Source organism: Magnolia sinica, chromosome 13 (assembly GCF_029962835.1).
Source record: "Magnolia sinica isolate HGM2019 chromosome 13, MsV1, whole genome shotgun sequence".
Taxonomy (NCBI): domain Eukaryota; kingdom Viridiplantae; phylum Streptophyta; class Magnoliopsida; order Magnoliales; family Magnoliaceae; genus Magnolia; species Magnolia sinica.
Genome location: NC_080585.1, coordinates 3,068,217 through 3,092,017, shown reverse-complemented (window position 1 = coordinate 3,092,017; position 23,801 = coordinate 3,068,217). Strand labels below are relative to the sequence as shown.

Sequence of the window (23,801 nt, the reverse complement as noted above, 5' to 3'; positions counted from 1 at the left end):
ATAAATTATATCTAAAGATCATTTGAACCACACCAAAAATAGCCGTAGAGATAATGATTTTCACCTATAAACAACTTGTAGAGCCTAACATAACTTTTATTTTCCATCAAATCTGTTCATAAGGTCACGAAGACATGAATGAAAAGGAAAAATAAATTTTATATTGATTCAAAACTTCTGTGACCTCAAAAAGGGTTTCAATGGTAGACGTACAATCCCCCTCTACTTTTTGCAGTGTGGTCCACTTGATAGTTAGATCTGTCTTATTTTGAACTGATAGACGGTTTGAATATAATACATACTTCGCGAATAGACCCACGGAACTTGCTAACGTTAATACAACAGTTATACAGCTGGTGTGAGGTTCACACAACCAATCCGCTTGCCGTCCCATGACCTCTTGTTGAAACTCTTATTAATCTACAACCGAGGCAGGTAAGGACCCGATTATACGTATCTACTGCTGACCTTGTAACGATGATAGGAATCCAAGGCTATGTCTCCATTGCTGTGGTCCTTTATTTTATCTGCACCCACAACTCACAGGAATCCTTTGTCAATGCCCCACCAAAGGAATGGCTAATACAAAAATGAGATCTACTCTGATTAGACAAAGGCGCTTGTCCATCTTGATCTGACAGATAGCAGGGGAGTGTATCCAAGCTTACCATCTCGGGCCTGTTCGGCCGGGCGGATTAAGAGCGATTAGGAGGGATGGGATGGTAAAATCCTGGGATATGCCAAACAGGCTTGATGAACTTGTCCCGGGATATAGCAAACCCATGGATCTTAAACCAATCCACTGACATCACCGTCATTACCTTAAAATTGATCCCATCCCTCCCAATCCCTTCAATCGTGCTTGGGGTGCGTTTGGTAGGATGGATGGGAAGCTAAAATCCCGGTATATGCTGGGCGTGCCAAAGAGACTCGATGAACTGTCCCAGAATATAGGGATCCCGTGGATCTTAAACCAATCCACTGAAACCACCATCAATATTACCTTAAAATCCAACCCATCCCTCCTAATCCCATGGGATCCGTCCGGCGGTCCAACTTTGAAAATTGCACCCAACGAATCATCCCATTTTCCCGTTGATAATACCCATCTCTGTCTAATTTTTGGATAATGGTCCATTCACAGTTCGGTCAATGAATTGGACGGTCAGGGTTTCTGCATAAGCACCGTTTTTGAAATGGTGGTAAACAGCGACAGAAGTCTGCCTCTTTTAGGGCGGAGATTTCTAATCGAATGTGGACCGTTTACTGGTTTCTTTTTGCGATCATCAATCAGCGTGTCTTCTCGGCTATTGGTGATCTAGCGGAGCTCCCAACAGATGGACGGCTCCGATCATTCGAACATGCAGAAAGAGAGAGAGAGAGAGAGAGAGAGAGAGAGAGAGAGAGAGAGAGAACCTGGGTGTGTGTGCGTATAGGCATCCCATATGCTGATGCCTTTGCCGTCTTCCTTCGCTGCTCCTTCGTACTGCAAAACCATACCATGCTCAAACGTCTAAACATGGTTATCTCTGGGAGATTCTAGAAGCCTCCAGAAGGATGAGAGAGAGAGAGAGAGAGAGAGAGAGAGAGAGAGAGAGAGGTTCGCAGCAAACCTGAAAAGCAGAGGACGAGGTCCCGAAAATGAAGCCCGGCGGGAAGGAGCTCCGGTTTATCGGACGTCCGTCCTCATGTTCTGGGGCACCTCCAGCACGTGACAAGGAGCCCCGCAGGACGAGGAGCACGAACATGAAAGGCACTCCCCCACGCGCCATTCCCAAAATATCTACTCTCTCTCTCTCTACTCTCTAGGCCCCGTGACTGCCCATTCCCATGGTATACAAAAGCCGAATGATAATTTTTAAATGTTTGACGTGTTTCATGGCAGCGAGTTAGGCGAGACTCCGAAGCGGATTACGTACTGACAACGACGTCTGCAGCGAGGTGGCTACCCCCAGTACTCTGTGGGGCCCGATATATATATATATATATATATATATATATATATATATGTATGTATTTTATCCAAGCCGTCCATCTATTTTTCTAAATCATTATAGAGCATTAGCTAAAAAATGAGAGTTTTCCAAATGTCGATTCGATCACATCACAAGAAAACGGTAGCAATTGAATGCCCACCATTAAAAACTTCCCGGGGCTCACTGTAATGTTTATTTGTCATCCAACCGGTTGATTAGGCCCGCCACACATGGATGAAGAGAAAACACAATATCAACTTAATCCAAAACTTTTGTGATTCCTAAGAAGATTTTAATGGCGAGGGTTCAATCACCACTCTTTTCCTTAGTGTGGTCCATATGAGATTTGGATCTGCCTAATTTATGAGCTAATGCTATAAGATATATATATATTTTTTAAATGGATGAAAGGCATGGATAGGACACATATTTGATGACGGGTCTTACGGAGCATTGCCAATAGCCACCTTGCTACTCAAATCCATGTCCCTGGCCTCACCGTGGGGCCCACCTTGATGTGTCTATTCTGTGTCACACTCCGTCCATCCATTTTTCCATATAATTCTAGGGCATTATCCAAACAATGAAGCTGATCCAATTATCAAGTGGACCATGCCATGGAGAACAAAGGTGATTGTTCATTTATGGGTGATGTAGAGTGGGCCGTGGACTTATTGTTGTCATAGATGGATGAAAAGTGGCTGGAATGGAAACAGACTTTGTTCATCAAATCTGGCTCAATCTTACCTGGGCTATAACCTAACTGGGCTAGTTACATTCTGATAGAAGAAATTCAATTGGAATAAGGAGAAATTGTCGTCCAATGTGCGAACCGTAAATCCACAATAGATCCTGATCCGATTATCGTTATATGATGCAAGACTTATGAATTCTGACTCGAACAAGTTATCCGGGCCAATTGACCCCATAAGTGTGTCACAACTTATGAATTTTGACTCGAACAAGTTATCCGGGCCAATTGACCCCATAAGTGAGTCGTGTGACACGATCGTTTTGTGAAAAGAAAAAAAAAATGCTTTATTCCAATTTAAATTCACAATTAAACAATAACTTATTATTTTTAGTAAGTTTTAAGTTGAACTTATTTCCTTTATTTTAGAGTTTTAGTTTATACAATCTTTTCAAGATTTGTTTATAATCATGCTAGGAATCATTTGGATGATTAAATTAAGACTTTATATTTTTAGTAACTTTTAATATTTTAGGTAAATTTTAGTTTAGTTGAATTATGAGTCTTAATTAGGATTTTTCTTTCCTTTGTAAGTGAAGTCTGAGCATTATTATTGATAAAACAATTTCAAATTTTATTTTATGTTTCTCTTGTGAATTCTAAAATAACCCTGTGAATTCAAGATTTAGTACACTTGAGTTAGTTGGTAATATTTTTCTTCACTTTTTCATGCTCTTCCTTATGTTAATGGGCCATAAAAATTTTAAATCAAGGTTATATTTATTTTTACCCTTATGCATGCTTACATGACCTTATTAACAGATTGGATGGAAAATAAACATTACGTGTACGTGTACATTAATGCGTGCCCTAAGAAGCTTCTAATGGTAGGGTGTTCAATCACCATTGTTTCCTAGAGTATGGTCCACAATCATATTATATTTTTCATTTTTTGGATTACGTCCTAAAATGGAAAAATTAAAGAACCACGTGGATGCAAAATACACACACGAAGATGGGCTCCACAATATGGGCCGCACTGTCTTGGATGAGGTCGGGTCCCGCCTAATTCACTCCCATGTTTAAAGGAACTCTTTTTAATCAGTTGTCTTGTCAGTGCAGGAGGATTAATCCCGTCTCAATTTTACATAATACATTTTGACTTAATCGGAGTCATCTATCATTTTAGACGTTGGGTGTGGATCATCCATGAGTGGATGTCTACCTTTAATGTGGACCATCCATCATGTGAGGCCCACTAAAAGATTCACACGCTGGAATATTGCAAATATTTAATTATAATAAACCCATGTGCTCTTATACCATATACCCACATTTTTATTGTAATCATTACACATTTAAACAAATAAAATTTTTTCCTTCATGTAATCATTACACATTTAAACATTACGCTGGAATTTTTTTATTTTTTAAACGTTGCTTCTTTTCTCTTTTTTATGAGACAAAATTGCCCCTAACATCGGGCACCATTAAGGGCACTACGATCCGAGATGATTTGTGGGGGCATGGTGATTTATGATGATGTGGACCCAAAGATGATTTGTGGGGCCATCATGATTTATGATGTTGGTCTTGAACTCCACCTTTGGTCCACATTCGAGCCATCCAACCGATTTATAAGGTTAGAACGGAACAAGGAGAAAACATAAATTTCAACATGATTTGTGGCTGCACAAAAGTCTCAAGGTCAATGTTCAATCTTGACGTAAAGAGGGTTGCAGACAATTTTATGGCCAAGATGAACTAAAGAGGGCCTGAGTGGAAGCAGGATCATCCGGACCATCAAAACCTTAAAATGGGTATATCTTGCAAAATAGGAATAAGTTATTCGATGTGCCCTATATGATTTTGGGGTAGAAGAAGCTACTTTAGCCAACCAACCTTCTATGCTGAGTTGCTCATGCTAAATTTGCGAAAGTCCATCAAATGGACGGTGGAAATTCTAATTTATTTTCAATTTTAGTAAATTTTAGTTTGATTGCAACGTCTTCATCTTTTAAGCTTTAAGAGTTGTGTCTAACATGAAAAGTACTTAGAAAATTTAGGGCCTGTTTGGCCTGGCAAATTGGATGGGATTGGAAGATAGATCCCGGAATTGGCCAGGCGTGCCAAACAAACACAGGATCTTAATCCCGAGATATAGCAATCCCATGGATCTTAAGACAATCCATTGACATCACCATCATAACCTTTAAATCCCATCCAATCCACCCTAAGCCCTTCAAAATTGCTTGGGACGTGTTTGGTTCGAGGGATTGAAAGGGATTGGAAGGTTTAATCCTGGGATTGGTCGGGCGTGTCAAACAAACCTGATATAGCAATCCCATAAATCCTGCACCAATCCACTGACACAGTGTCATGCCCCAGACTCGGTAACCGGACTCACAAGGAACCCGATGGCCGGTTCTGGCCGCAACAGCTTCCGTAGTACCCCATTCTCGGCTCCTAAGGTAGGTTCCGATCCTGGGATCCTACAAGGAGGATTTTCATAACAATATAATCATTTCCAATACGAGTATACCCAAGATCACAGCAAGTACATCTGAGAATAACGAAGGCACACATCACAAAATTCACTATAAATTTGAACTTTTACATCATCCATAAGGTCTAAAAGGACATACAAGAGAATAAAAGGAAAAGAGAGAGAAATTAGCAACATTGGAGTCTTCACTGCTCAACTCTACTCCCCGCTCTGCTACTACGGCGCCTCTCTAAAAACTCTTACACGCATCAATCATACATAAGCTTATAGAAGCTTAGAGGGTGGTGTAAGTGTGTGACAATGGTGCACAGAAGAATAGTAGGAGGTATAAGGAGAGAAGCATAATCAATGTGCATATCACTAGCCTTACCAAGGCTTATCATGAACGCGATGCAATGAGTAATGGGTGCCATACCAAAGCAATGCATGGAGGGGCTTGTACAGCCAATGCTAATGCGGTGCAAGTAATGTTAGTGCTCATATCCAAACCATAAGTCAAGTACATTTCCAATCATAAGGAAATCACCGGAGTCCATTACACTACTGAATGACTGTCGCTCTACAGACCACGCACAGTCAAACGAGCGTAAGAGACCTCACTACCCGCCTGTGGACAGCTAATCGCCAACAAGGCCTGACAGTAGGGGACCCATTTACGAGCTGATCAGACTCAGCCTAGCAATGCCTCCTCACACCAGGCAGGTAAGGCCACACCCCTATCCAACCGACTACACGACAGTGGGAGCCGCGGCCTAACGGTATAAGGCCCTCGTGCGATCATATATTCCACCCGGTCACGGCGTTGGAGCAGATCCTTGATACCATGGAAGTTTTGAAAATTTCACCCATGGGCATCCTATGCACCCGGTATGCTCAACTAATATTTTTGGTGTCCACACATACGGCCATTCACGAATACTCCTGTGGAGGCAAGGCCCTGATGAAGTAAGGGCAGATATCCACAAGCTAAGCAATGTCAGATGCATGAATCACACAATCACTCATGCATCAATTCCAAGCATCCATCTCTCGGGGAGATACCAACATGTCCTACACAATGACATAGCCATGGCCAATCATACCTCAACCAAGCATGCATATGATGCGTATGGGAGTGGGTTATGAAGATGAATAGGGGTGCCAATGAGGTGAAGATGAACTCTCTACCTAACCATGAAGGGTTTAGGTACTTAACCAATTCCTCATAAGGAATACAACCTCTAATGGGGGCCCATATACCTGGGGTAGCCCACGAGACTAAGAAGAACAATTGTATAGGCTTAAATAGATGAAACGAGCGTAGCAAGAGTCTATGGTGGGCTTTTAACCACCTATAGAAGCTCATGGGCCTACCTTAGGGCCACCAATGTGGACATCTAACCACAATTGGTCCCTAAGAGTAGCCCATCTCTAATTGATCATGGATCAAGGCCCAAGGCCCACGCAACATCAGAAATAAGAAACGGGTAGGCATAATCATACCACAAATACTCATGTTGGGCTTCAGAAAAGGAGGCCCAAGGCCTATCTAAAACATGGGTCCAAAGGAAACACACATAGCCCAACCCATATATACCACTATGGACCCATAGGGGAAAGGTTAGGGCCCAACATAAAAGGCCACTAATCCCATATATTGTGGTGGCCTAGTGGGCAGCCCATTGCTCAAACCACATGGGTAAATGTCATGCTCTTAGTCAAGTAAGTTGGGCTTACAACCCGGCCCAAGTATTAAAGTTGATTTGGTGGGCAACCAAGGGCCCATCTACTTGTGTAATCCGGCCCACTAACCCAACACAATAGTATGGTAAAAATGGCCCAAGAGTTCAATGGGCCTATCTGGAAAGTTCCAGCCCAATTGGGCCTAAAGAGTTCAACAACCAGCTATATTCATGGACCCGATTAAATTCAACTGTGGTGGGCCTCAAAAGTGCATTTATCAAGCCCAACATTTAAGGAACCAAAGGTATAAATTATTCTCTCTAAGATCTTCACAATGTGGTGGGCCTCACTCCTCAAAATATCAGTCCAAGGGCCAATCATAATTATAACAAATTACTGAATTTTTAACCCAACAAGTTTATGGGCTTATTGGAGTCCAGTAATTGTTTCATTTGATTAGGACATCAGCCCAAGTGGTCCAGCTATCAAGTCTAAGGGCCCTACCACATAGGGTTACATCATACGACATAAGGGAGTAGGTGGGCCACACTGCTAGACCAAAGTCCAGCAGGTAGCCCCCATGGGGCGTCCCATATGGGCCTGGGTGTTTGGCCCAAACTGACCCAAATTTTCAAGCCGCACCACAGTCAGCTCGAATGTCCGTTGGACCTAAAATTTTGCAGAGTGATACTTCTATAGGTGGGTCACACCCTCACAAAATTTTAAAATTTTTGGACACTTAAAAATATTTTAATTGATTTAAATGAAACAGACTGTCCAGAAAATCAGACTGATCTGGACACCATATTATAATGGGCCGGTCCAGCCACCACCATGGAGTGTACAGGTGTCCATTGACCTCCAAATTTTGTAGGTGGGTCTTACCATGAGTGAACCACCTGTCTGCAAAATTTTATGATTTTTGGATACTCATAAATATTTTAATTAAATTAGAAATTTCAATCTGTGCAGGAAGAGATGTTGCTGTCCATGCATTGTTTACCCAATAAGGTGGGCCCAACCTTCATCCAAGAGGGGGAAAATGGAGGTTTAGTATTTTCTTCATAAAATAAAGTAAGGTGGGGTCCATAAAAGTGGCCCATCCCTCAGAGAAACCAAGCTGAAGTGTATGTTTTTCCTCCATACATGTGGGCTGGACAGCCCAAAAAGGTGGACCGCCCACCCCTATGGGCCTCCTTTTTTAGTACCATTTCATGGGCCATCTAAGGTATGACCCATCACACCTCATGGTGGGGTCCACACCTTCTCATTACACCCCATAATTATAAAGAAAATAATGGCAATCATGATCCAAAAATCCATGCCAAGGATTGAACATGACAGTCCATGCAACAGTCCAGGTTTTTGGACAACAATACATGGCTGGACACATCAACCTATATCTCAATAATCTTAGCCATAAAAAGGGTGTGTGGCCTTCCTCAGTAGGCCCCACATAAGTCCATATCACATACTAGGCCTAGGACACTTGCATGCATTGATTAGGGTGTCCAATGATCATGAAGTTGGGTGGTAAGGGCATCCCACCTTGCTGGATTTTTATTTTTATTTATTTTGGGACATATAAGGCCCACTAAATGGGCCACACACACATTATCATCCATACATCAGAGAAAGGAGAAGAAGAAAAGAGAGTAATTCGGCCATGGGGGTAAGGCCCCGCCACTAATGGGCCCTCCCAAGAGTGAATCATACCCATACAACTACATTAATTGTACATGCAATATAAAATCATTATATGCATGATCTATAATTGCTATGGATGGTTGGGATGCCATCCCAACATAATCCTTAGGGTCTAGATGACCTTAAGATGGAGTGGATCATTAAATACATCATGATGGGGTCCATGGAGAATGACCCCATCATGGATTATGACATGCATGTAGGATGGGCCAAAGGGCCACATCCATGGGATCAAATGGGATCCCCACCATGGATTGGTGGGTCCCATATGGTCCATCTAGGAAGAAAAATAAGATCAAAGGGTAGAAAAGAAGATTAACAATTATAATTACCCACCTTAATGGATCCCACTCCAAGCTTACATCATTCTTCTCTTCATGCTCCAAGGGACATGTTTCAATAGGTGAGATGGATTGTTGAAGGTTAGATGGGAGGAAATTTGAGGGAGAAGGAGCTGGAGAAGAGAGGAAAATGGAAGGGAAGTTGCTAGGGAAGAAGAGAAGAGAGAGAGAGAGAATGAGAGGGAAACAGAGAGAGAGAGAGAGACTTTTAAGACTTGTAATGATGAGCTCTCTCTCCTAAGCAATGATGGTGGCCTATGGTGATATTAACAAGGCTTAGGGTCATAGCCTTTCTAGGAATCTCATCCTAGGGTGAAATAATGGCATGAAAAAATGTGCAACCCATGGTGGGGTCCACCAATCATGCAATCAATGACCCATATCGATCAATGATCATAACTTGAGATGTACATATCGGATTAACGCACGGGACGTGGCGTCGGAATCGCAGCGACGAGATGGACGCAATGGCATAGGTCTCGGGTCAACCCAAGTCGGATTTACATGACCGAACTTAAGGGTAACCGCAAACACTATCTGAAGGTCGCGGGTCACCGAAATTTGACCGGTAGGACTGCGGGACCAAAATGAACAAAATGCATACTCACACACATATGCACACAAGCGAACTCGCGTCGGGTCTCACAACCCTCCCCACCAACAAAAAAATTTCATCCTCGAAATTGATAAGACTGGAACAACAAAATGCATAACATCATCATACATATATCAATCATCAATCTCAAGAGAAGGCAATACAAGCAATCAGTCATCAAACAAATGGGGGTAAAGTTCTCTAATCTCGACCTCGCGTTCCCAAGACGCCTCGGCCTCTGAATGATGACCCCATTGCACCTTCACCAAGGGAATGACCTTGGTCCTGAGGACCTGCTTCTTCCGATCAAGGATACAAATCGGCTGCTCAATATAAGAAGCATCCTCACGGACCTCAAGTGGCTGCCATTCAATCACAAGAATAATGTCTGACCCACATCTCCGTAACATAGAAACATGAAACACGTTATGGATCGCGGACAACTCAGGAGGTAAGGCAAGCCCATAGGCCACAACGCCCATGCGCTCGGTAATCTCAAAAGGTCCGATGAATCTCGGGGCGAGGTTGCTCTTCACACCAAAGCAAACTACGCCTTTCATAGGCGAGACCTTGAGATATACCATGTCCCCGACTGTGAACTCGAGGGGTCGACACCGACGATCAGCAAAACTCTTCTGCCGGTTCTGAGCTGTGTGCATCCTCTGCCTGATAACATCAATAACCTCTGACGTCTACTGCACAAGCTCAGGACCTAAGAGACGACGCTCTCCAACCTCGGTCCAACAACTAGGAGATCTGCACGGTCTGCCATAAAGTGCCTCAAAAGGAGCCATGCCAATAGTTGCCTGATAGCTGTTGTTGTACGCGAACTCGGCGAGGCACATATGCTCGTCCCAACTCCCCGCAAAGTCAATCACACAAGCCCTGAGCATATCCTCAAGGATCTGGTTGACCCTTTCGGTCTGCCCATCCGTTTGCGGATGATAAGCGGTGCTGAGATACAAAGTGACCCCCAATGCCTGTTGAAAACTCCTTCAAAACTGAGACGTAAATCTGGAGTCTCGGTTTGAAACGATCGATACTGGGATGTCATGTAGTCTCACTATCTCCTCAATGAATATCCTCGCTAACCGGTTCATAGACCAGGAAGCACGTACTGGAATGAAATGAGCCGACTTCGTTAGACGATCGACGATAACTCAGATGGTATCGTGACTGCGCTGAGTCCTCGGCGAACCTGCGATGAAGTCCATCGATACATGCTCCCACTTCCACTCTGGAACGCTCAACGACTGCAAGGGACCAGGGAGTCTCTGATGATCGGCCTTGACACGTTGGCATGTGTCACACTCGGCCACAAAATTTGTAATCTGGCGCTCTATCCCCTGCCAGAAGTACTGCCTCCTCATATCACGATATATCTTCGTGGAGCCCGGGTGGATAGTAAGTCTCGATCGGTGTGCCTCGGTCATCAGATCCCGACGCAACTCTGGAATGTTCGGGACACACAATCGGCCTCTGAAGCGTAATCCACCATCGGAACTAATCTTCCAGTCTGACTGCTCCACGGATGCGGCCTCTGCTCGGTACTCCTGAAGTGAATTATCGGTCTGTTGAGCCTCGATCACCCTGGCCACCAAGGAGGGTTGAATCGACAAACTCGAAAGCTGAACAATGGAAGACTGTAGACTGAACTCAAAGTCAAACTCTGATACATCCTCGAGCATCTGCCACTCACGCACCATTATCTGTGCCACCAGGCCTCGTGGCTGGCGACTGAGCGCGTTCGCCACCACGTTTGCCTTGCCCGGGTGATACTGAAGGTTAAAATCATAGTCTTTCAGCAACTCCATCCATCGCCTCTGTCGTAGGTTCAACTCGGACTGTGAAAATAGATACTTCAAACTCTTACGATCTGAGAAGAGCTCAAACCTGACCCCATATAGATAATGCCTCCACACCTTCGGTGCGAAGACGACTGCTGCAAGCTCCAAATCATGAGTGGGGTAGTTCAGCTCATGGACCTTGAGCTGGCACGAGGCATATGCCACTGGCTTTCCATGCTGCATCAATACAGCACCCAAGCCAACTCTGGAGGCATCAGTAAAAACAACAAAACCCTCACTCCCATCAGGAAGAGTGAGAACAGGAGTGGACGTGAGGCGATCCTTCAACTCCGTAAATGCCTTCTCGCAAGCGTCACTCCAGACGAACTCGACGCCTTTCCGCGTCAACCGGGTCAGCGGTGCTGCAATACGGGAGAAACCCTCGATAAACCGTCGGTAATATCCCGCTAGACCAAGGAAGCTGCGAATCTCGGACGCGTTCATGGGCTGGCCCCACTGACGCACTGCATCAACCTTCGAGTAGTCCACAACGACACTCTCCCTCGTCACCACGTGACCGAGGAACTTCATCTCCTCCTACCAAAACTCGCACTTCTCCAGCTTCGCATACAACTGGTGGGCACGGAGGGTCTCAAGCACAATCCGCAGGTGCTCAGCATGGTCCTCTCGAGTCCTTAAATATACAAGAATATCATCAATGAATACCACTACAAACTGATCGAGGAATGGCCGAAAAACCTCATTCATCAGCTGCATGAATATAACGGGCGTGTTGGTCAATCCAAACGACATGACCAAGAACTCAAAGTGACCATGGCGTGTCCGAAAAGCCGTATTCGGAATGTCCTCCTCTCGGACCCGAATCTGATGGTAACCAGAACGTAAGTCTATCTTAAAAAAATACTGTGCACCCTGCAACTGATCGAACAAGTCATCAATACGAGGAAGCGGGTATCGATTCTTGATGGTGACTCTGTTGAGCTCGCAATAGTCCACACAAAGTCGCAACGAACCATTCCTCTTCTTCACAAACAATACCAGGGCTCCCCAAGGCGAACTACTGGGACGAATGAAACCTAACTCCCGAAGCTCATCCAACTGCTCTTGCAATTCTCTCAACTCCAACGGTGCCATTCGGTAGGGGGCCTTTGAGATAGGTGCAGTACCGGGCACCAAATCAATCTGGAACTCCACCTGCCGATGCGGTGGCAAAGCCGATATCTCTTGAAACACATCTGGGTACTCACAAACAACTGGTAGCTGCTCAATACTCTCTGCCACAGAATCCTCAACGACCGACGCCAAGAAACTAGATAATGGCTCTCCTCTGGGCTCGATGACGAACTGGAACACTGGCAAGCCTGGAATGTGAAACGTAACCGTCCTCGCGACACAGTCTAAGACGACACTATACTCTGTAAGCCAGTCTATACCCAGAATCACATCAAAACCTGACATCGACATCACGAACAGATCGGCAGGAAGGAGCATCTTGCCCACTAACACCGGGTAAGAAGGACAACGACGGGTCAACATCATAGACTTCCCCATGGGAGGCGAAACGGTTAAAGCCTTAGACACGGACTCCGATGGAATACCGGTCGATCGGCAAAACTGGTCGGCCACAAAAGAATGGGAGGCACCAGAATCAAATAAAACATGAGCAATACAGGAAGAAACAAGAAGAATACCCTCGACTACTCCACCGGTCGATGACTGTGGGTCCTGGCCTAGCGCCTGCTGTGCAGAATAGAAGCAAACTGGAAGACTGAGGGTCCTGAGTCTGTGCCTGCTGGGCTGCTATACATAATTAACCCACGGACTGGACATAGGGATATCCTCTCTATTGGTGCTATTGCTGATTCTGCTGTTGTCTCTACTGAGGAGTTCTGCCTGGCTGCCTCTGCTGTTGAAGAAGAGCCCTAGGAGCGGCGGGTGGAAGCTGTGCTCTCTACTGCTGGTGCTGAGGAGGATGAAGAGGGGGGCAACTGTGGTGGCCTCTGCTGCTGAATGGGGAGAGGCACTCACGGTTCCGATGCCCGGCCTATCCACAATTGAAGTAAACACCGAAAAAGGGGCCAAAACATAAAGCGGCTAGTGGTGCTAATGATGATGATGAAGCTACCGTCTGAGCTATAGGCTGTCAAAACCCTAACTGCCCCTCTTTCTCTGCTGACGGTGCTGCCTGGAACTATTGGCTGTGCTCTCCTCTTATAGTCTCCACCGGAACTCTGCTCTCTTGACCTCTGGGTCATAGCCCAGTCCTCCTCATAAACCAGTGCTCGATGAACGACCTGGTCAAACGTCTCCAAACAATGCCCTACTACACGACTGCGAAGGGCAGGATGTAAACCAGTCACAAAACGATGAGCCCTCATCTTTTCATCGCTGGTGAGATGAGGAACAAATCTAGACAAGGCTAAGAAACAGGCCTCATACTGAGATACGGTCATATCACCCTGCACTAGGGTCTCAAACTCAATCGCCCGCTAGATCTGAACGTGCTCAGGGAAGAACTTCTGGTCGAAACGGACCACGAACTCCTCCCATGTCCAAACAAACTGAGGTCCGACCATCCTAGATACATATGACCACCAATGGCGGGCCTCACCTTAAAGGAGATAAGTCGCAAGGGATACTCTCTCACCCGCAGGACACTGAATAGTGTCAAAAATTCTTGCAACCTCAGTGCGCCAAGCCTCGGCAGCAGAAGGGTCAGGGTCACCACTAAACCTCGGGGGATCATGCTCCCGGAACTCTCAGGCTGTTGCACTAGCATGCGGTAAGTCAGACTGCCCAGAAACCTCAACGGTAGCTGGCTGACGGGTCTGCAATGCGGTGGCAACAAGCTGCATCAACTGCTGAAAATGCTCGGCTCCTATAGGTACTATCGGAATGGCAGGGGCGGCACTCACCTCAGGCGGAGGCACGGGTGCGGCCGGAGGAGCAGGAACCTCAGTAATTGGAACAGCAGGTTGAGAAGGGGGAATAGGTGGGGGAACCGGAGCAACTGGAGGTATGGGCGCTATGGGCTCAACTGGAAGAACAGGCCGGATCGGGACCTCAGGAATCGAATCCTCAATAACGGGATCAGGATGTGCTCGAGTAAAAGGGGTAACTCGGGCGCCTTGTCCACGGGCACCACAACCACGGGTGCCACGACCACGGGAGCCATGACCACGGGCGCCAGGTCCACGCGGCATCGTCTACAAAATAATGACGATGCAAGGAATCAGGATAATTATAGGCTCAATACGGAGCGAAAGGAAGAATTTCGGGAGACTACTAGTCCTATGCTCTTGGCAGGCATGCGATGTTATCCTTAGTCATTCCAGAATTACTTACTATGCTCTAATACCAACTCCTGTCACGCCCCAGACTCGGTAACCGGACTCACAAGGAACCCGATGGTCGGTTCTGGCTGCAACAGCCTCCATAGTACCCCATTCTCGGCTCCTAAGGTAGGTTCTGATCCTAGGATCCTACAAGGAGGATTTTCATAACAGTATAATCATTTCCAATACGAGTATACCCAAGATCACAACAAGTATATCTGAGAATAACGAAGGCACACATTGTAAAATTCACTATAAATTTGAACTTTTACATCATCCATAAGGTCCAAAAGGACATACAAGAGAATAAACGAAAAAAAGAGAGAAATTAGCAACACTGGAATCTTCACTGCTTAACTCTACTCCCCGCTCTGCTGCTACGGCACCTCTCTAGAATCTCCTGCACGCATCAATCGTGCATAAGTTTATAGAAGCTTAGAGGGTGGTGTAAGTGTGTGACAATGGTGCACAGAAGAATAGTAGGAGGTATAAGGAGAGAAACATAATCAATGTGCATATCACTAGCCTTACCAAGGCTTACCATGAATACGATGCAATGAGTAATGGGTGCCATACCAAAGCAATGCATGGAGGGGCTTGTACAGCCAATGCTAATGCGGTGCAAGTAATGTTAGTGCTCATATCCAAACCATAAGTCAAGTACATTTCCAATCATAAGAAAATCACCGAGGTCCATTACACTACTGAATGACTGTCACTCTGCAGACCCCGCACAGTCAAACGAGCATAAGAGACCTCACTACCCGCCTGTGGATAGCCAATCATCAACAAGGCCTGACGGTAGCGGACCCATTTACGAGCTGATTAGACTCAGCCTAGCAATGCCTCCTCACACCAGGTAAGTAAGGCCACACCCCTATCCAACCGACTACACGATAGTGGGAGCCGCGGACTAAGGCCCTCGTGCGCTCATATATTCCACCCGGTCACGACGGTGGAGCAGATCCTTGGTACCATGAAAGTTTTAAAAATTTCACCCATGGGCATCCTATGCACCCGGTATGCTCAACTAATATTTTCGGTGTTCACACATACGGCCATCCACGAATACCCCTGTGAAGGCGAGACCCTGATGAAGTAAGGGCAGATATCCACAAGTTATGCAATGTCAGATGCATGAATCACACAATTACTCATGCATCAATTCCAAGCATCCATCTCTTGGGGAGATACCAACATATCCTACACAATGACATAGCCATGGCCAATCATACCTCAACCAAGCATGCATATGATGCATATGGGAGTGCGCCATGAAGATGAATAGGGGTGCCAATGAGGTGAAGATGAACTCTCTACCTAACCATAAAGGGTCTAGGCACTTAACCAATTCCTCATAAGGAATACAACTTCTAGTGGGGGCCCATATACCTGTGGTATCCCACGAGACTAAGGAGAACAATTGTATAGGCTTAAATAGATGAAACGGGCATAGCAAGGGTCTATGGTGGGCCTTTAACCACCTATAAAAGCCCATGGGCCTACCTTAGGGCCACCAATGTGGACATCTAACCACAATTGGTCCCCAAGAGATAGCCCATCTCTAATTGATCATGGATCAAGGCCCAAGGCTCACGCAACATCAGAAATAAGAAACGGGCAGCCATAATCATACCACAAATACTCATGTTGGGCTTCAGAAAGGAGGCCTAAGGCCTATCTAAAACATGGGTCCAAGGGAAACACACATAGCCCAACCCATATATACCACTATGAGCCCATAAGGGAAAGGTTAGGGCCCAACATAAAAGGCCACTAATCTCATATATTGTGGTGGCCTAGTGGGCAGCCCATTGCTCAAACCACATGGGTAAATGTCATGCTTTTAATCAAGTAAGTTGGGCCTACAACCCGGCCCAAGTATTAAAGTTGATTTGGTAGGCAACCAAGGGCCCATCTACTTGTGTAATCCGGCCCACTAACCCAACACAATAGTATGGTAAAAATGGCCCAAGAGTTCAATGGGCCTATCTGGAAAGTTCCAGCCCAATTGGGCCTAAAGAGTTCAACAACCAGCTATATTCATGGACCCGATTAAATTCAACTGTGGTGGGCCTCAAAAATGCATTTATCAAGCCCAACATTTAAGGAACCAAAGGTATAAATTATTCTCTCTAAGATCTTCACAATGTGGTGGGCCTCACTCCTCAAAATATCAGCCCAAGGGTCAATCATAATTATAACAAGTTGCTGGATTTTTAACCCAACAAGTTTATGGGCTTATTGGAGTCCATTAATTGTTTCATTTGATTAGGACATCAGCCCAAGTGGTCCAGTTATCAAGTCAGAGGGCCCCACCACATAGGGTTATATCATACGACACAAGGGAGTAGGTGGGCCATACTGCTAGACCAAAGTCCAGCAGTGTAACACCCCATACTTTTAGTACTCGGGTGTCACCACGTAGATCCAAATTAGCTTACATATATGCAATTACCCACATAATTTACCTTACACGTCACTATCCAACAACTCTCAATCTATATATCCATCTTAAACCCTTAGATTTTAGACTATGACAACTCACAACATCATAATAAGATTTGGAATCAATCTGTCCGTTTGACTATCACAAGTTAAACTGTATTTAAATAAATGAAAATCTTATTTGTATAATCTTAAGTATGATGACATCTCATCATACACCTATTTAGTACAATCGATCTGTATGAAACCAATATAGGGATCAAAATCACAAGATCCACCATTCATCAGTTTACAACGCCCCATAGAAAGATCCTTTCTATTCAACTCCCAAATCTCACCTAAAACATTCATTAGGACCCCTAGAGTTATCAATAATGAAATACTAGGCAATCCAATTGTTGGATTAGTTTATAATGGTCCTAACTCCTAATGACCTACAGTGTGGCCCACATAATGAATTATATATATAGTGTGCAGACAATAATAATAATAATAAATATAAAAAATGATATAAATACATGTATACACATAACAAAATAAATGAAATAAAATAAAATTATGAGTATTATATGGGCAGTAACAAGTCTTGAAGAGGTAGACAACCCATAGGGCCACTTTAACCGTTGACGATTGATATGGGATAAATCTGACCACCAGAACAATTATAATCATCCGTTAAGGGTCAAGATCTGGTTGGCACGGCCCACCTGGGTCTCACCATTGACCTGAAATAGGCCAGGGTCACTATGAAGGGTTCCTAATGAGAATGGACGGTATGGATTATTATACTGACATCTCAGCGGGCCCCTACATGGTGCATGTGCACTAAGGACGTTGGTACACGAGCCACACTGGGACCAAGCCCTTTTGTAAATAAGAAATATCTCCCGCCTTTCTCTCTCTATTTTAAACCGACCTACTTCAACCCTATAAGTGGGCCACCCTGATCGCTTTCCGAGCTTTGTAAACCGTTCAAATCCTTCATGGGACCCACACGATTAAAACGGTATAGCTGTTTGACCATTTGTAAACGAACGAAGGAGATTGAACGCCACCGTCCATTTGAGCCTATAAATCGCCCGACCAAGAACCTGCAGTGAGAGAGAGAGAGAGAAACCGACTTCCCCTTTGGGAAGGGCTAAGCTCGGCCGTCCACGATAAGGACGATCACAGCCGTCCATCTCTCTCTCGCTGACTATAAAATGAGGTTAGTGTAGCCCTTGAATTGGCACCAAGTGAGAAGGAGAGAGTGTAGGAGAAACAGGGAGTTGGGAGCTGAGAATGTGAGAAGGTGAGATAGGCTACAACCATTCCGGGGGGAAAATATTTTTGTCTTGTCCATTTCTCATTTCCTGATAGCTTTTCCTTAGGTTGTTTCTCATTTTTTTCTCCTTTGTAGGATTAGCTAGTAGTGGTGCACACCTGGAATCGAACGATGGCTGTAACTCGGGTCAGAGATTAGCCAAGTAATGGCTAAAATCAGACCAAGAGATAGGCTAGAAGACAACCCAGTCTCAGACCCTGATCAAGCCAATCAATGGCTGTGTAACGGTCTGAGGAAATAGTGATGTTGGGTCTCTGTTTTGAACTAGGAACTGAGCCAACCCACGGCCCTGTTCCGGGCTAAAATTCAACCCAACTGAAACCCTGTTTCAAGCAGGAACTAGGCCAATCAATGGCCTTGGTTCTGAGCTAAAACCAGGACCAAATGTTAGTCATGCGGAGCTCTGTTTTGGAACAGGAAGCGTGCTTCAAACAGGTCCATTTGGAGCTTTATTTTGAGCTCTCTGTAGAGCTTCGAAACTAGCTCAGGTTCGGGTTGGAGACCAGCCATTCAATGGTTGTGAAACAGTTAAGAAAAATAATAGGATTGGTCTCTGCTTTGGGCTGAAGACAGGCCTCATGGCGACCCTGTTCGGGAGCTAAAAACGGCCAAACAATGGTTGGGTTTCAGACAGACTACGGGCCTTGATGGCAGTGGAGAATGAAGCCTAGCAAGAGCCCTGGTTGTGTGAAGACAAGCCAAGCAATGGTTGTCTTCCCAATTGAGCAATCATGGCTCGTCAATGGTGGTGGAGATGGACTGGAACCAGCTCTTTCAGCTGCTGCCGAGTTGCATTCTAGATAAGGTTTTCATCAGGCCCTGCTTGAGGCCGATCCACGACCTAAATGGTCCCAGCTTGGGATTAAATAACGGTCAAGATCGGACCACGTTCATGCTGAAAATCAGGGCTAGGAACCACTCCAACAACATGCAGTTGGAAGACGGTTTCCACGTCTGAAGGCTGTTGGGCTGTCTAGCGTTGGGCCCTGCAAATTGCAGGTGGGCCTCACCCAAAATGACAGTGGGCTGCACCAACCAGGGGCCCTATGCTGACTGTAGGCCCCACCAATGTACTGATGGCTTGCACTGGTCATAAACCTACCCTGAGGTCAGGATCCACCCCAACCGTCCATCAAGGGCATTGCAAAGATCCCTGGGCTGGACGTCCCTCAAAAAGCCCACCTGTGAAGTGCATAAGTGGTGTGCGTGCCCCAGAACGTGGAAGCAGAGGACGCCGAACGCTTCTCTGCCAATCAGTTCACCTAAACTGATTTGCAAAAAGTTGAGATCTCATCAGCTATGATGAGTCTGGGAAATCCAAATGGTCCACATGAAGCAGCACCTCATAAAACCCCTTGGTTTCAAAATTTACTTTAAACCGAAACTTCGGTGGGCCGCAAGGAATGAAAATAGTTTCTTCCTTTAAATTGAAATTATTCTTACTATGGCCCACCAGAATCTTGGGTCATGGTGAAAACTCACGCCCTGAGGTTTCTTGGGATTCTACATCTTATGGACCATTCGGATTTGACACCCATGTTTACGCAGTACCCACACATGAAGTGAATTGGCTGTGCATGCATGCGCCAGGGAGTGAAGATACGTAAGTTCACGTAAGCCACTGCAAAATTTCGAGATCTCCCCATTGCTGATGAATCTGGAAAATCTGAATGGTCCACTTGGAGCAGAACCTCATAAAACCCCCTGGTTCCCATTTTTACGTTGAACCGAAACTTAGGTGGGCCAAGGTTAATGCAAACAGTTTCTTCCCTTGAAAGTGCATTTATCTTTGCTATGGCCCACCAGAATCTTAGATCAGGATGAAAATTTACCTCCCAGGGTTTCTTGGGATTCCACATCTTATGGACCGTTCGGATTCAGAACCCATGTCACAAGTGTGAAGGAACGCACGTATATTTATATTTGCATGGTGAGTCTTACATGTATGGGACCCACTTTTGTGCACGCTGGATACAGACCGTCCCGGGGTCTGAATGTGGTGTGCCTGGACACACATCCACACCGTCCACATAGAACTCGTGTGATACATGTATAATACACATATATATGTACGTACGTACTGTAGGTTTCAATATCAAATACATAACGGATATAGGGATACATTGTGTGATGCATATGTACTATATACAGTGTGTACATGTATACCACGTGAGATGTTATGTATGTGGTGTATACATTATATGCCATTGATACATACCTCGGATATATAAGGTATGTATATATATATATATATATATGTATATGTATATATATGCTATGTGCTACGTATGTAATGTATACATGTATACTGCATGATGCAAATATATTGTACATAATGTATACACAGATATACTATGGGATGTATATAGTGGGCAAGCTCATTTATATGGCAGTGGGCCATATATGGGGGCCCCTCCATGATATAAATGCTTATCTGCCCGTCTTGAAATGGACCCCACCAACTAGGTAACTGTATCTTGTGCCCACTTATTGGGACAAGTATTATTAGGCTTGTACTCTCTCAAATAAAACACCAAACCATCATGATTTGGGCCATTCGACTAACTAGGGCGTCCTAGAATCTTAGAACTTATTAGCTAATGCAAGGGATTTCTTTAGGAATATGTTCAAGTGACGCAGAGACGCTAGCTTCTCGAGAGGGCTCACACCAAAGGATGCCCTACAACTTGTCTGGTGATGATTCTTCCCTTTGAGCTTTCCATCTTCTCATTAGCTTAAGTTATAGTTGTTATTTAAGTTCATAATTAATATCTCTCTTTATAATCACATGTGTTAGCTAGTGAAAATTGAATTGTTGTATTATATGCTTTATGATTATCCTGTATAACTGTTCATGCTTGTGGATTGCTTATGGAACTTAAACTGGTACATTAGTGGGAAATTCCCACATATGAATGTACACCCATACTTGGGATGTAACTTGGCAAGTTGTGATCGTAATGGACCTTCGACTTGGTGGTTATTGAGCGGTGGTCTAGATGGACCATTGATGTGGGCCTACCATCTAAGGTTGTTGTGTCTAATGGCTTTCAAGGATGGTCTTTTATCGCACAGTTCTGATACTCGCCCTATGTGGCCTACTTTGATATCGCCCTATGTGGCTTTGTTCTAGTATTTTCCTATATGGGTTCGATGTTTTATTCTATGCAACCATGCGATGGTAAGTCCCATATATTGTAATGTGATTGGTCACTAGTCGATGGGGTTCCATTAAACATCCTAAGGTGGTAGTCTCATGGGCCGGGGATGGTGGCAATGGGACACTATGCTCGAGCCGTCGGCCTACGCTGGGCCATGTGCTCCCCGTAGTGACCTTTGAGCTTACCTAAATTGGCTGGTTGTAAATGGATTAATAATGACTTGGCTAATCATGCATACATGGCATATTTCGATGACTTGGATCACTCTGCCCTACGATTACGCTGAATGTTGCGCTTATGACCAGTCATTCGATGACGATATTGACTTGGATCACTTTGCCCTGCGATTACGCTGAATGTTGCGCTTATGACCAGTCATTCGTTGATGATATTGACTCAGATTATCATGCCCTGCGATTACGCTGAATGTTGCGCTGATGACCAGTCTTATCCCTGGGTGACGACCCCAATGTCCGTCCGAATGTTTTTCCCGGGACATTGCCTGTCTGGATGTTTTACCTGGGGCACAGACCGTCTGGATGTTTTACCCGGGTCGATCATTACATTCATGCATCCATGCATCTAACAAGACTGCATTTACTCTGTTTTGGTTGTCTGTATGTTTTATACTATTTCTTACCTAATGCGGCGGTGTGTAATCTTGAGGGGAATTCACACTGAGTTGGCCACTCATCCATCAAATATAAAACCGTACAGGTAGTACAGGTGGCTTAAGTGATATGCATGTTCAGACTTGATAAGGAGCAGGGTACGATCACCAGGAATGCATGACTGTATGCTTGGAGGAGTTGTGTAATCTTGCGGCTTATATTTATATGCTTTCTATTATTTCTCATGTATTAGATCATGTAATTCTTGTATTTGTTAATTTTGGAGACATTGATTTGTATAAGTCATTTTGGGCAGCACTTGTATATTCTAAATGAAATTTGAAATTTCCCTTTATGCTACTTGTCCACTCTACGCTCATCTGCTTACTCTGATAAAAGAAAAATATTATACCTGACCATCCTTTAAGGTTAACACTTGGGTTTTCGGGACACGGGTCATGTACTCGGGTCTTGAAAAGTCGAGGCGTTACAAGCAGGTAGCCCACATGGGGCGTCCCATATGGGCCTGGGTGTTTGGCCCAAACTGACCCAAATTTTCAAGCTGCACCACAGTCAGCTCGAATCTCCTTTGGACCTAAAATTTTGCAGAGTGATACTTCTATAGGTGGGTCACACCCCCACAAAATTTTAAAATTTTTGGACACTTAAAAATATTTTAATTGATTTAAATGAAACAGACTGTCCAGAAAATCGGACCGACCTGGACACCATATTGTAATGGGCCGGTCCAGCCACCACCATGGTGTGTACAGGTGTCCATTGGCCCCCAAATTTTGTAAGTGGGTCCTACCATGAGTGAACCACCTCTCTGCAAAATTTTATGATTTTTGGATACTCATAAATATTTTAATTAAATTAGGAATTTCAATCTGTCCAGGAAGAGATGTTGCTGTCCGTGCATTGTTTACCCAATAAGGTGGGTCCAACCTTCATCCAAGAGGGAGAAAATGGAGGTTTAGTATTTTCTTCATAAAATAAAGTAAGGTGGGGTCCATAAAAGTGGCCCATCCCTTAGAGAAACCAAGATGAAGTGTATGTTTTTTCTCCATACATGTGGGCTGGACAGCCCAACAAGGTGGATCGCCCACCCCTATGGGCCTCCTTTTTTAGTACCATTTCATGGGCCATCTAAGGTATGAGCCATCACACCTCACAGTGGGGTCCACACCTTCTCATTACACCCCATAATTATAAAGAAAATAGTGGCAATCATGATCCAAAAATCCATGCCAAGGATTGAACATGACAGTCCATGCAACAGTCCAGGTTTTTGGATAGCAATACATGGCTGGACACATAAGCCTATATCTCAATAATCTCAGCCATAAAAAGGGTGTGTGGCCTTCCTCAGTGGGCCCCACATAAGTCCGGATCACATACTAGGACTAGGACACTTGCATGCATTGATTAGGGTGTCCAATGATCATGGAGTTGGGTGGTAAGGGCATCCCACCTTGTTGGATTTTTATTTTTATTTATTTTGGGACATACAAGGCCCACTAAATGGGCCACACACACATTATCATCCATATATCAGAGAAAGGAGAAGAAGAAAAGAGAGTAATCCGGCCATGGGGGTAGGGCTCCGCCACTAATGGGCCCTCCCAAGAGTGAA

General features: G+C 44.7%; 1 protein-coding gene across 5 annotated transcripts in view; it reads right to left on the bottom strand.

The window, feature by feature from the left end:
• The window catches only part of LOC131222430 (beta-glucosidase 12-like), a 148,494-nt gene extending 146,668 nt beyond the window's left edge, over positions 1–1,826 (bottom strand). For 2 of the 5 annotated variants that reach the window (XM_058217488.1, XM_058217496.1), the window contains exons 1-3: positions 1,614–1,826; positions 1,417–1,486; positions 469–527 (exon numbers count right to left, since the gene is read on the bottom strand). In XM_058217488.1, coding sequence (XP_058073471.1) covers positions 469–527; positions 1,417–1,486; positions 1,614–1,772 — 288 coding nt within the window. In that variant the 5' untranslated portion in view covers positions 1,773–1,826. The remainder of the gene's footprint in view (positions 1–468; positions 528–1,416; positions 1,487–1,613) is intronic. The other 3 variants (XM_058217495.1, XM_058217498.1, XM_058217490.1) reach the window with 2 other exon arrangements.
• Between the last annotated feature and the right edge of the window lie 21,975 nt (positions 1,827–23,801).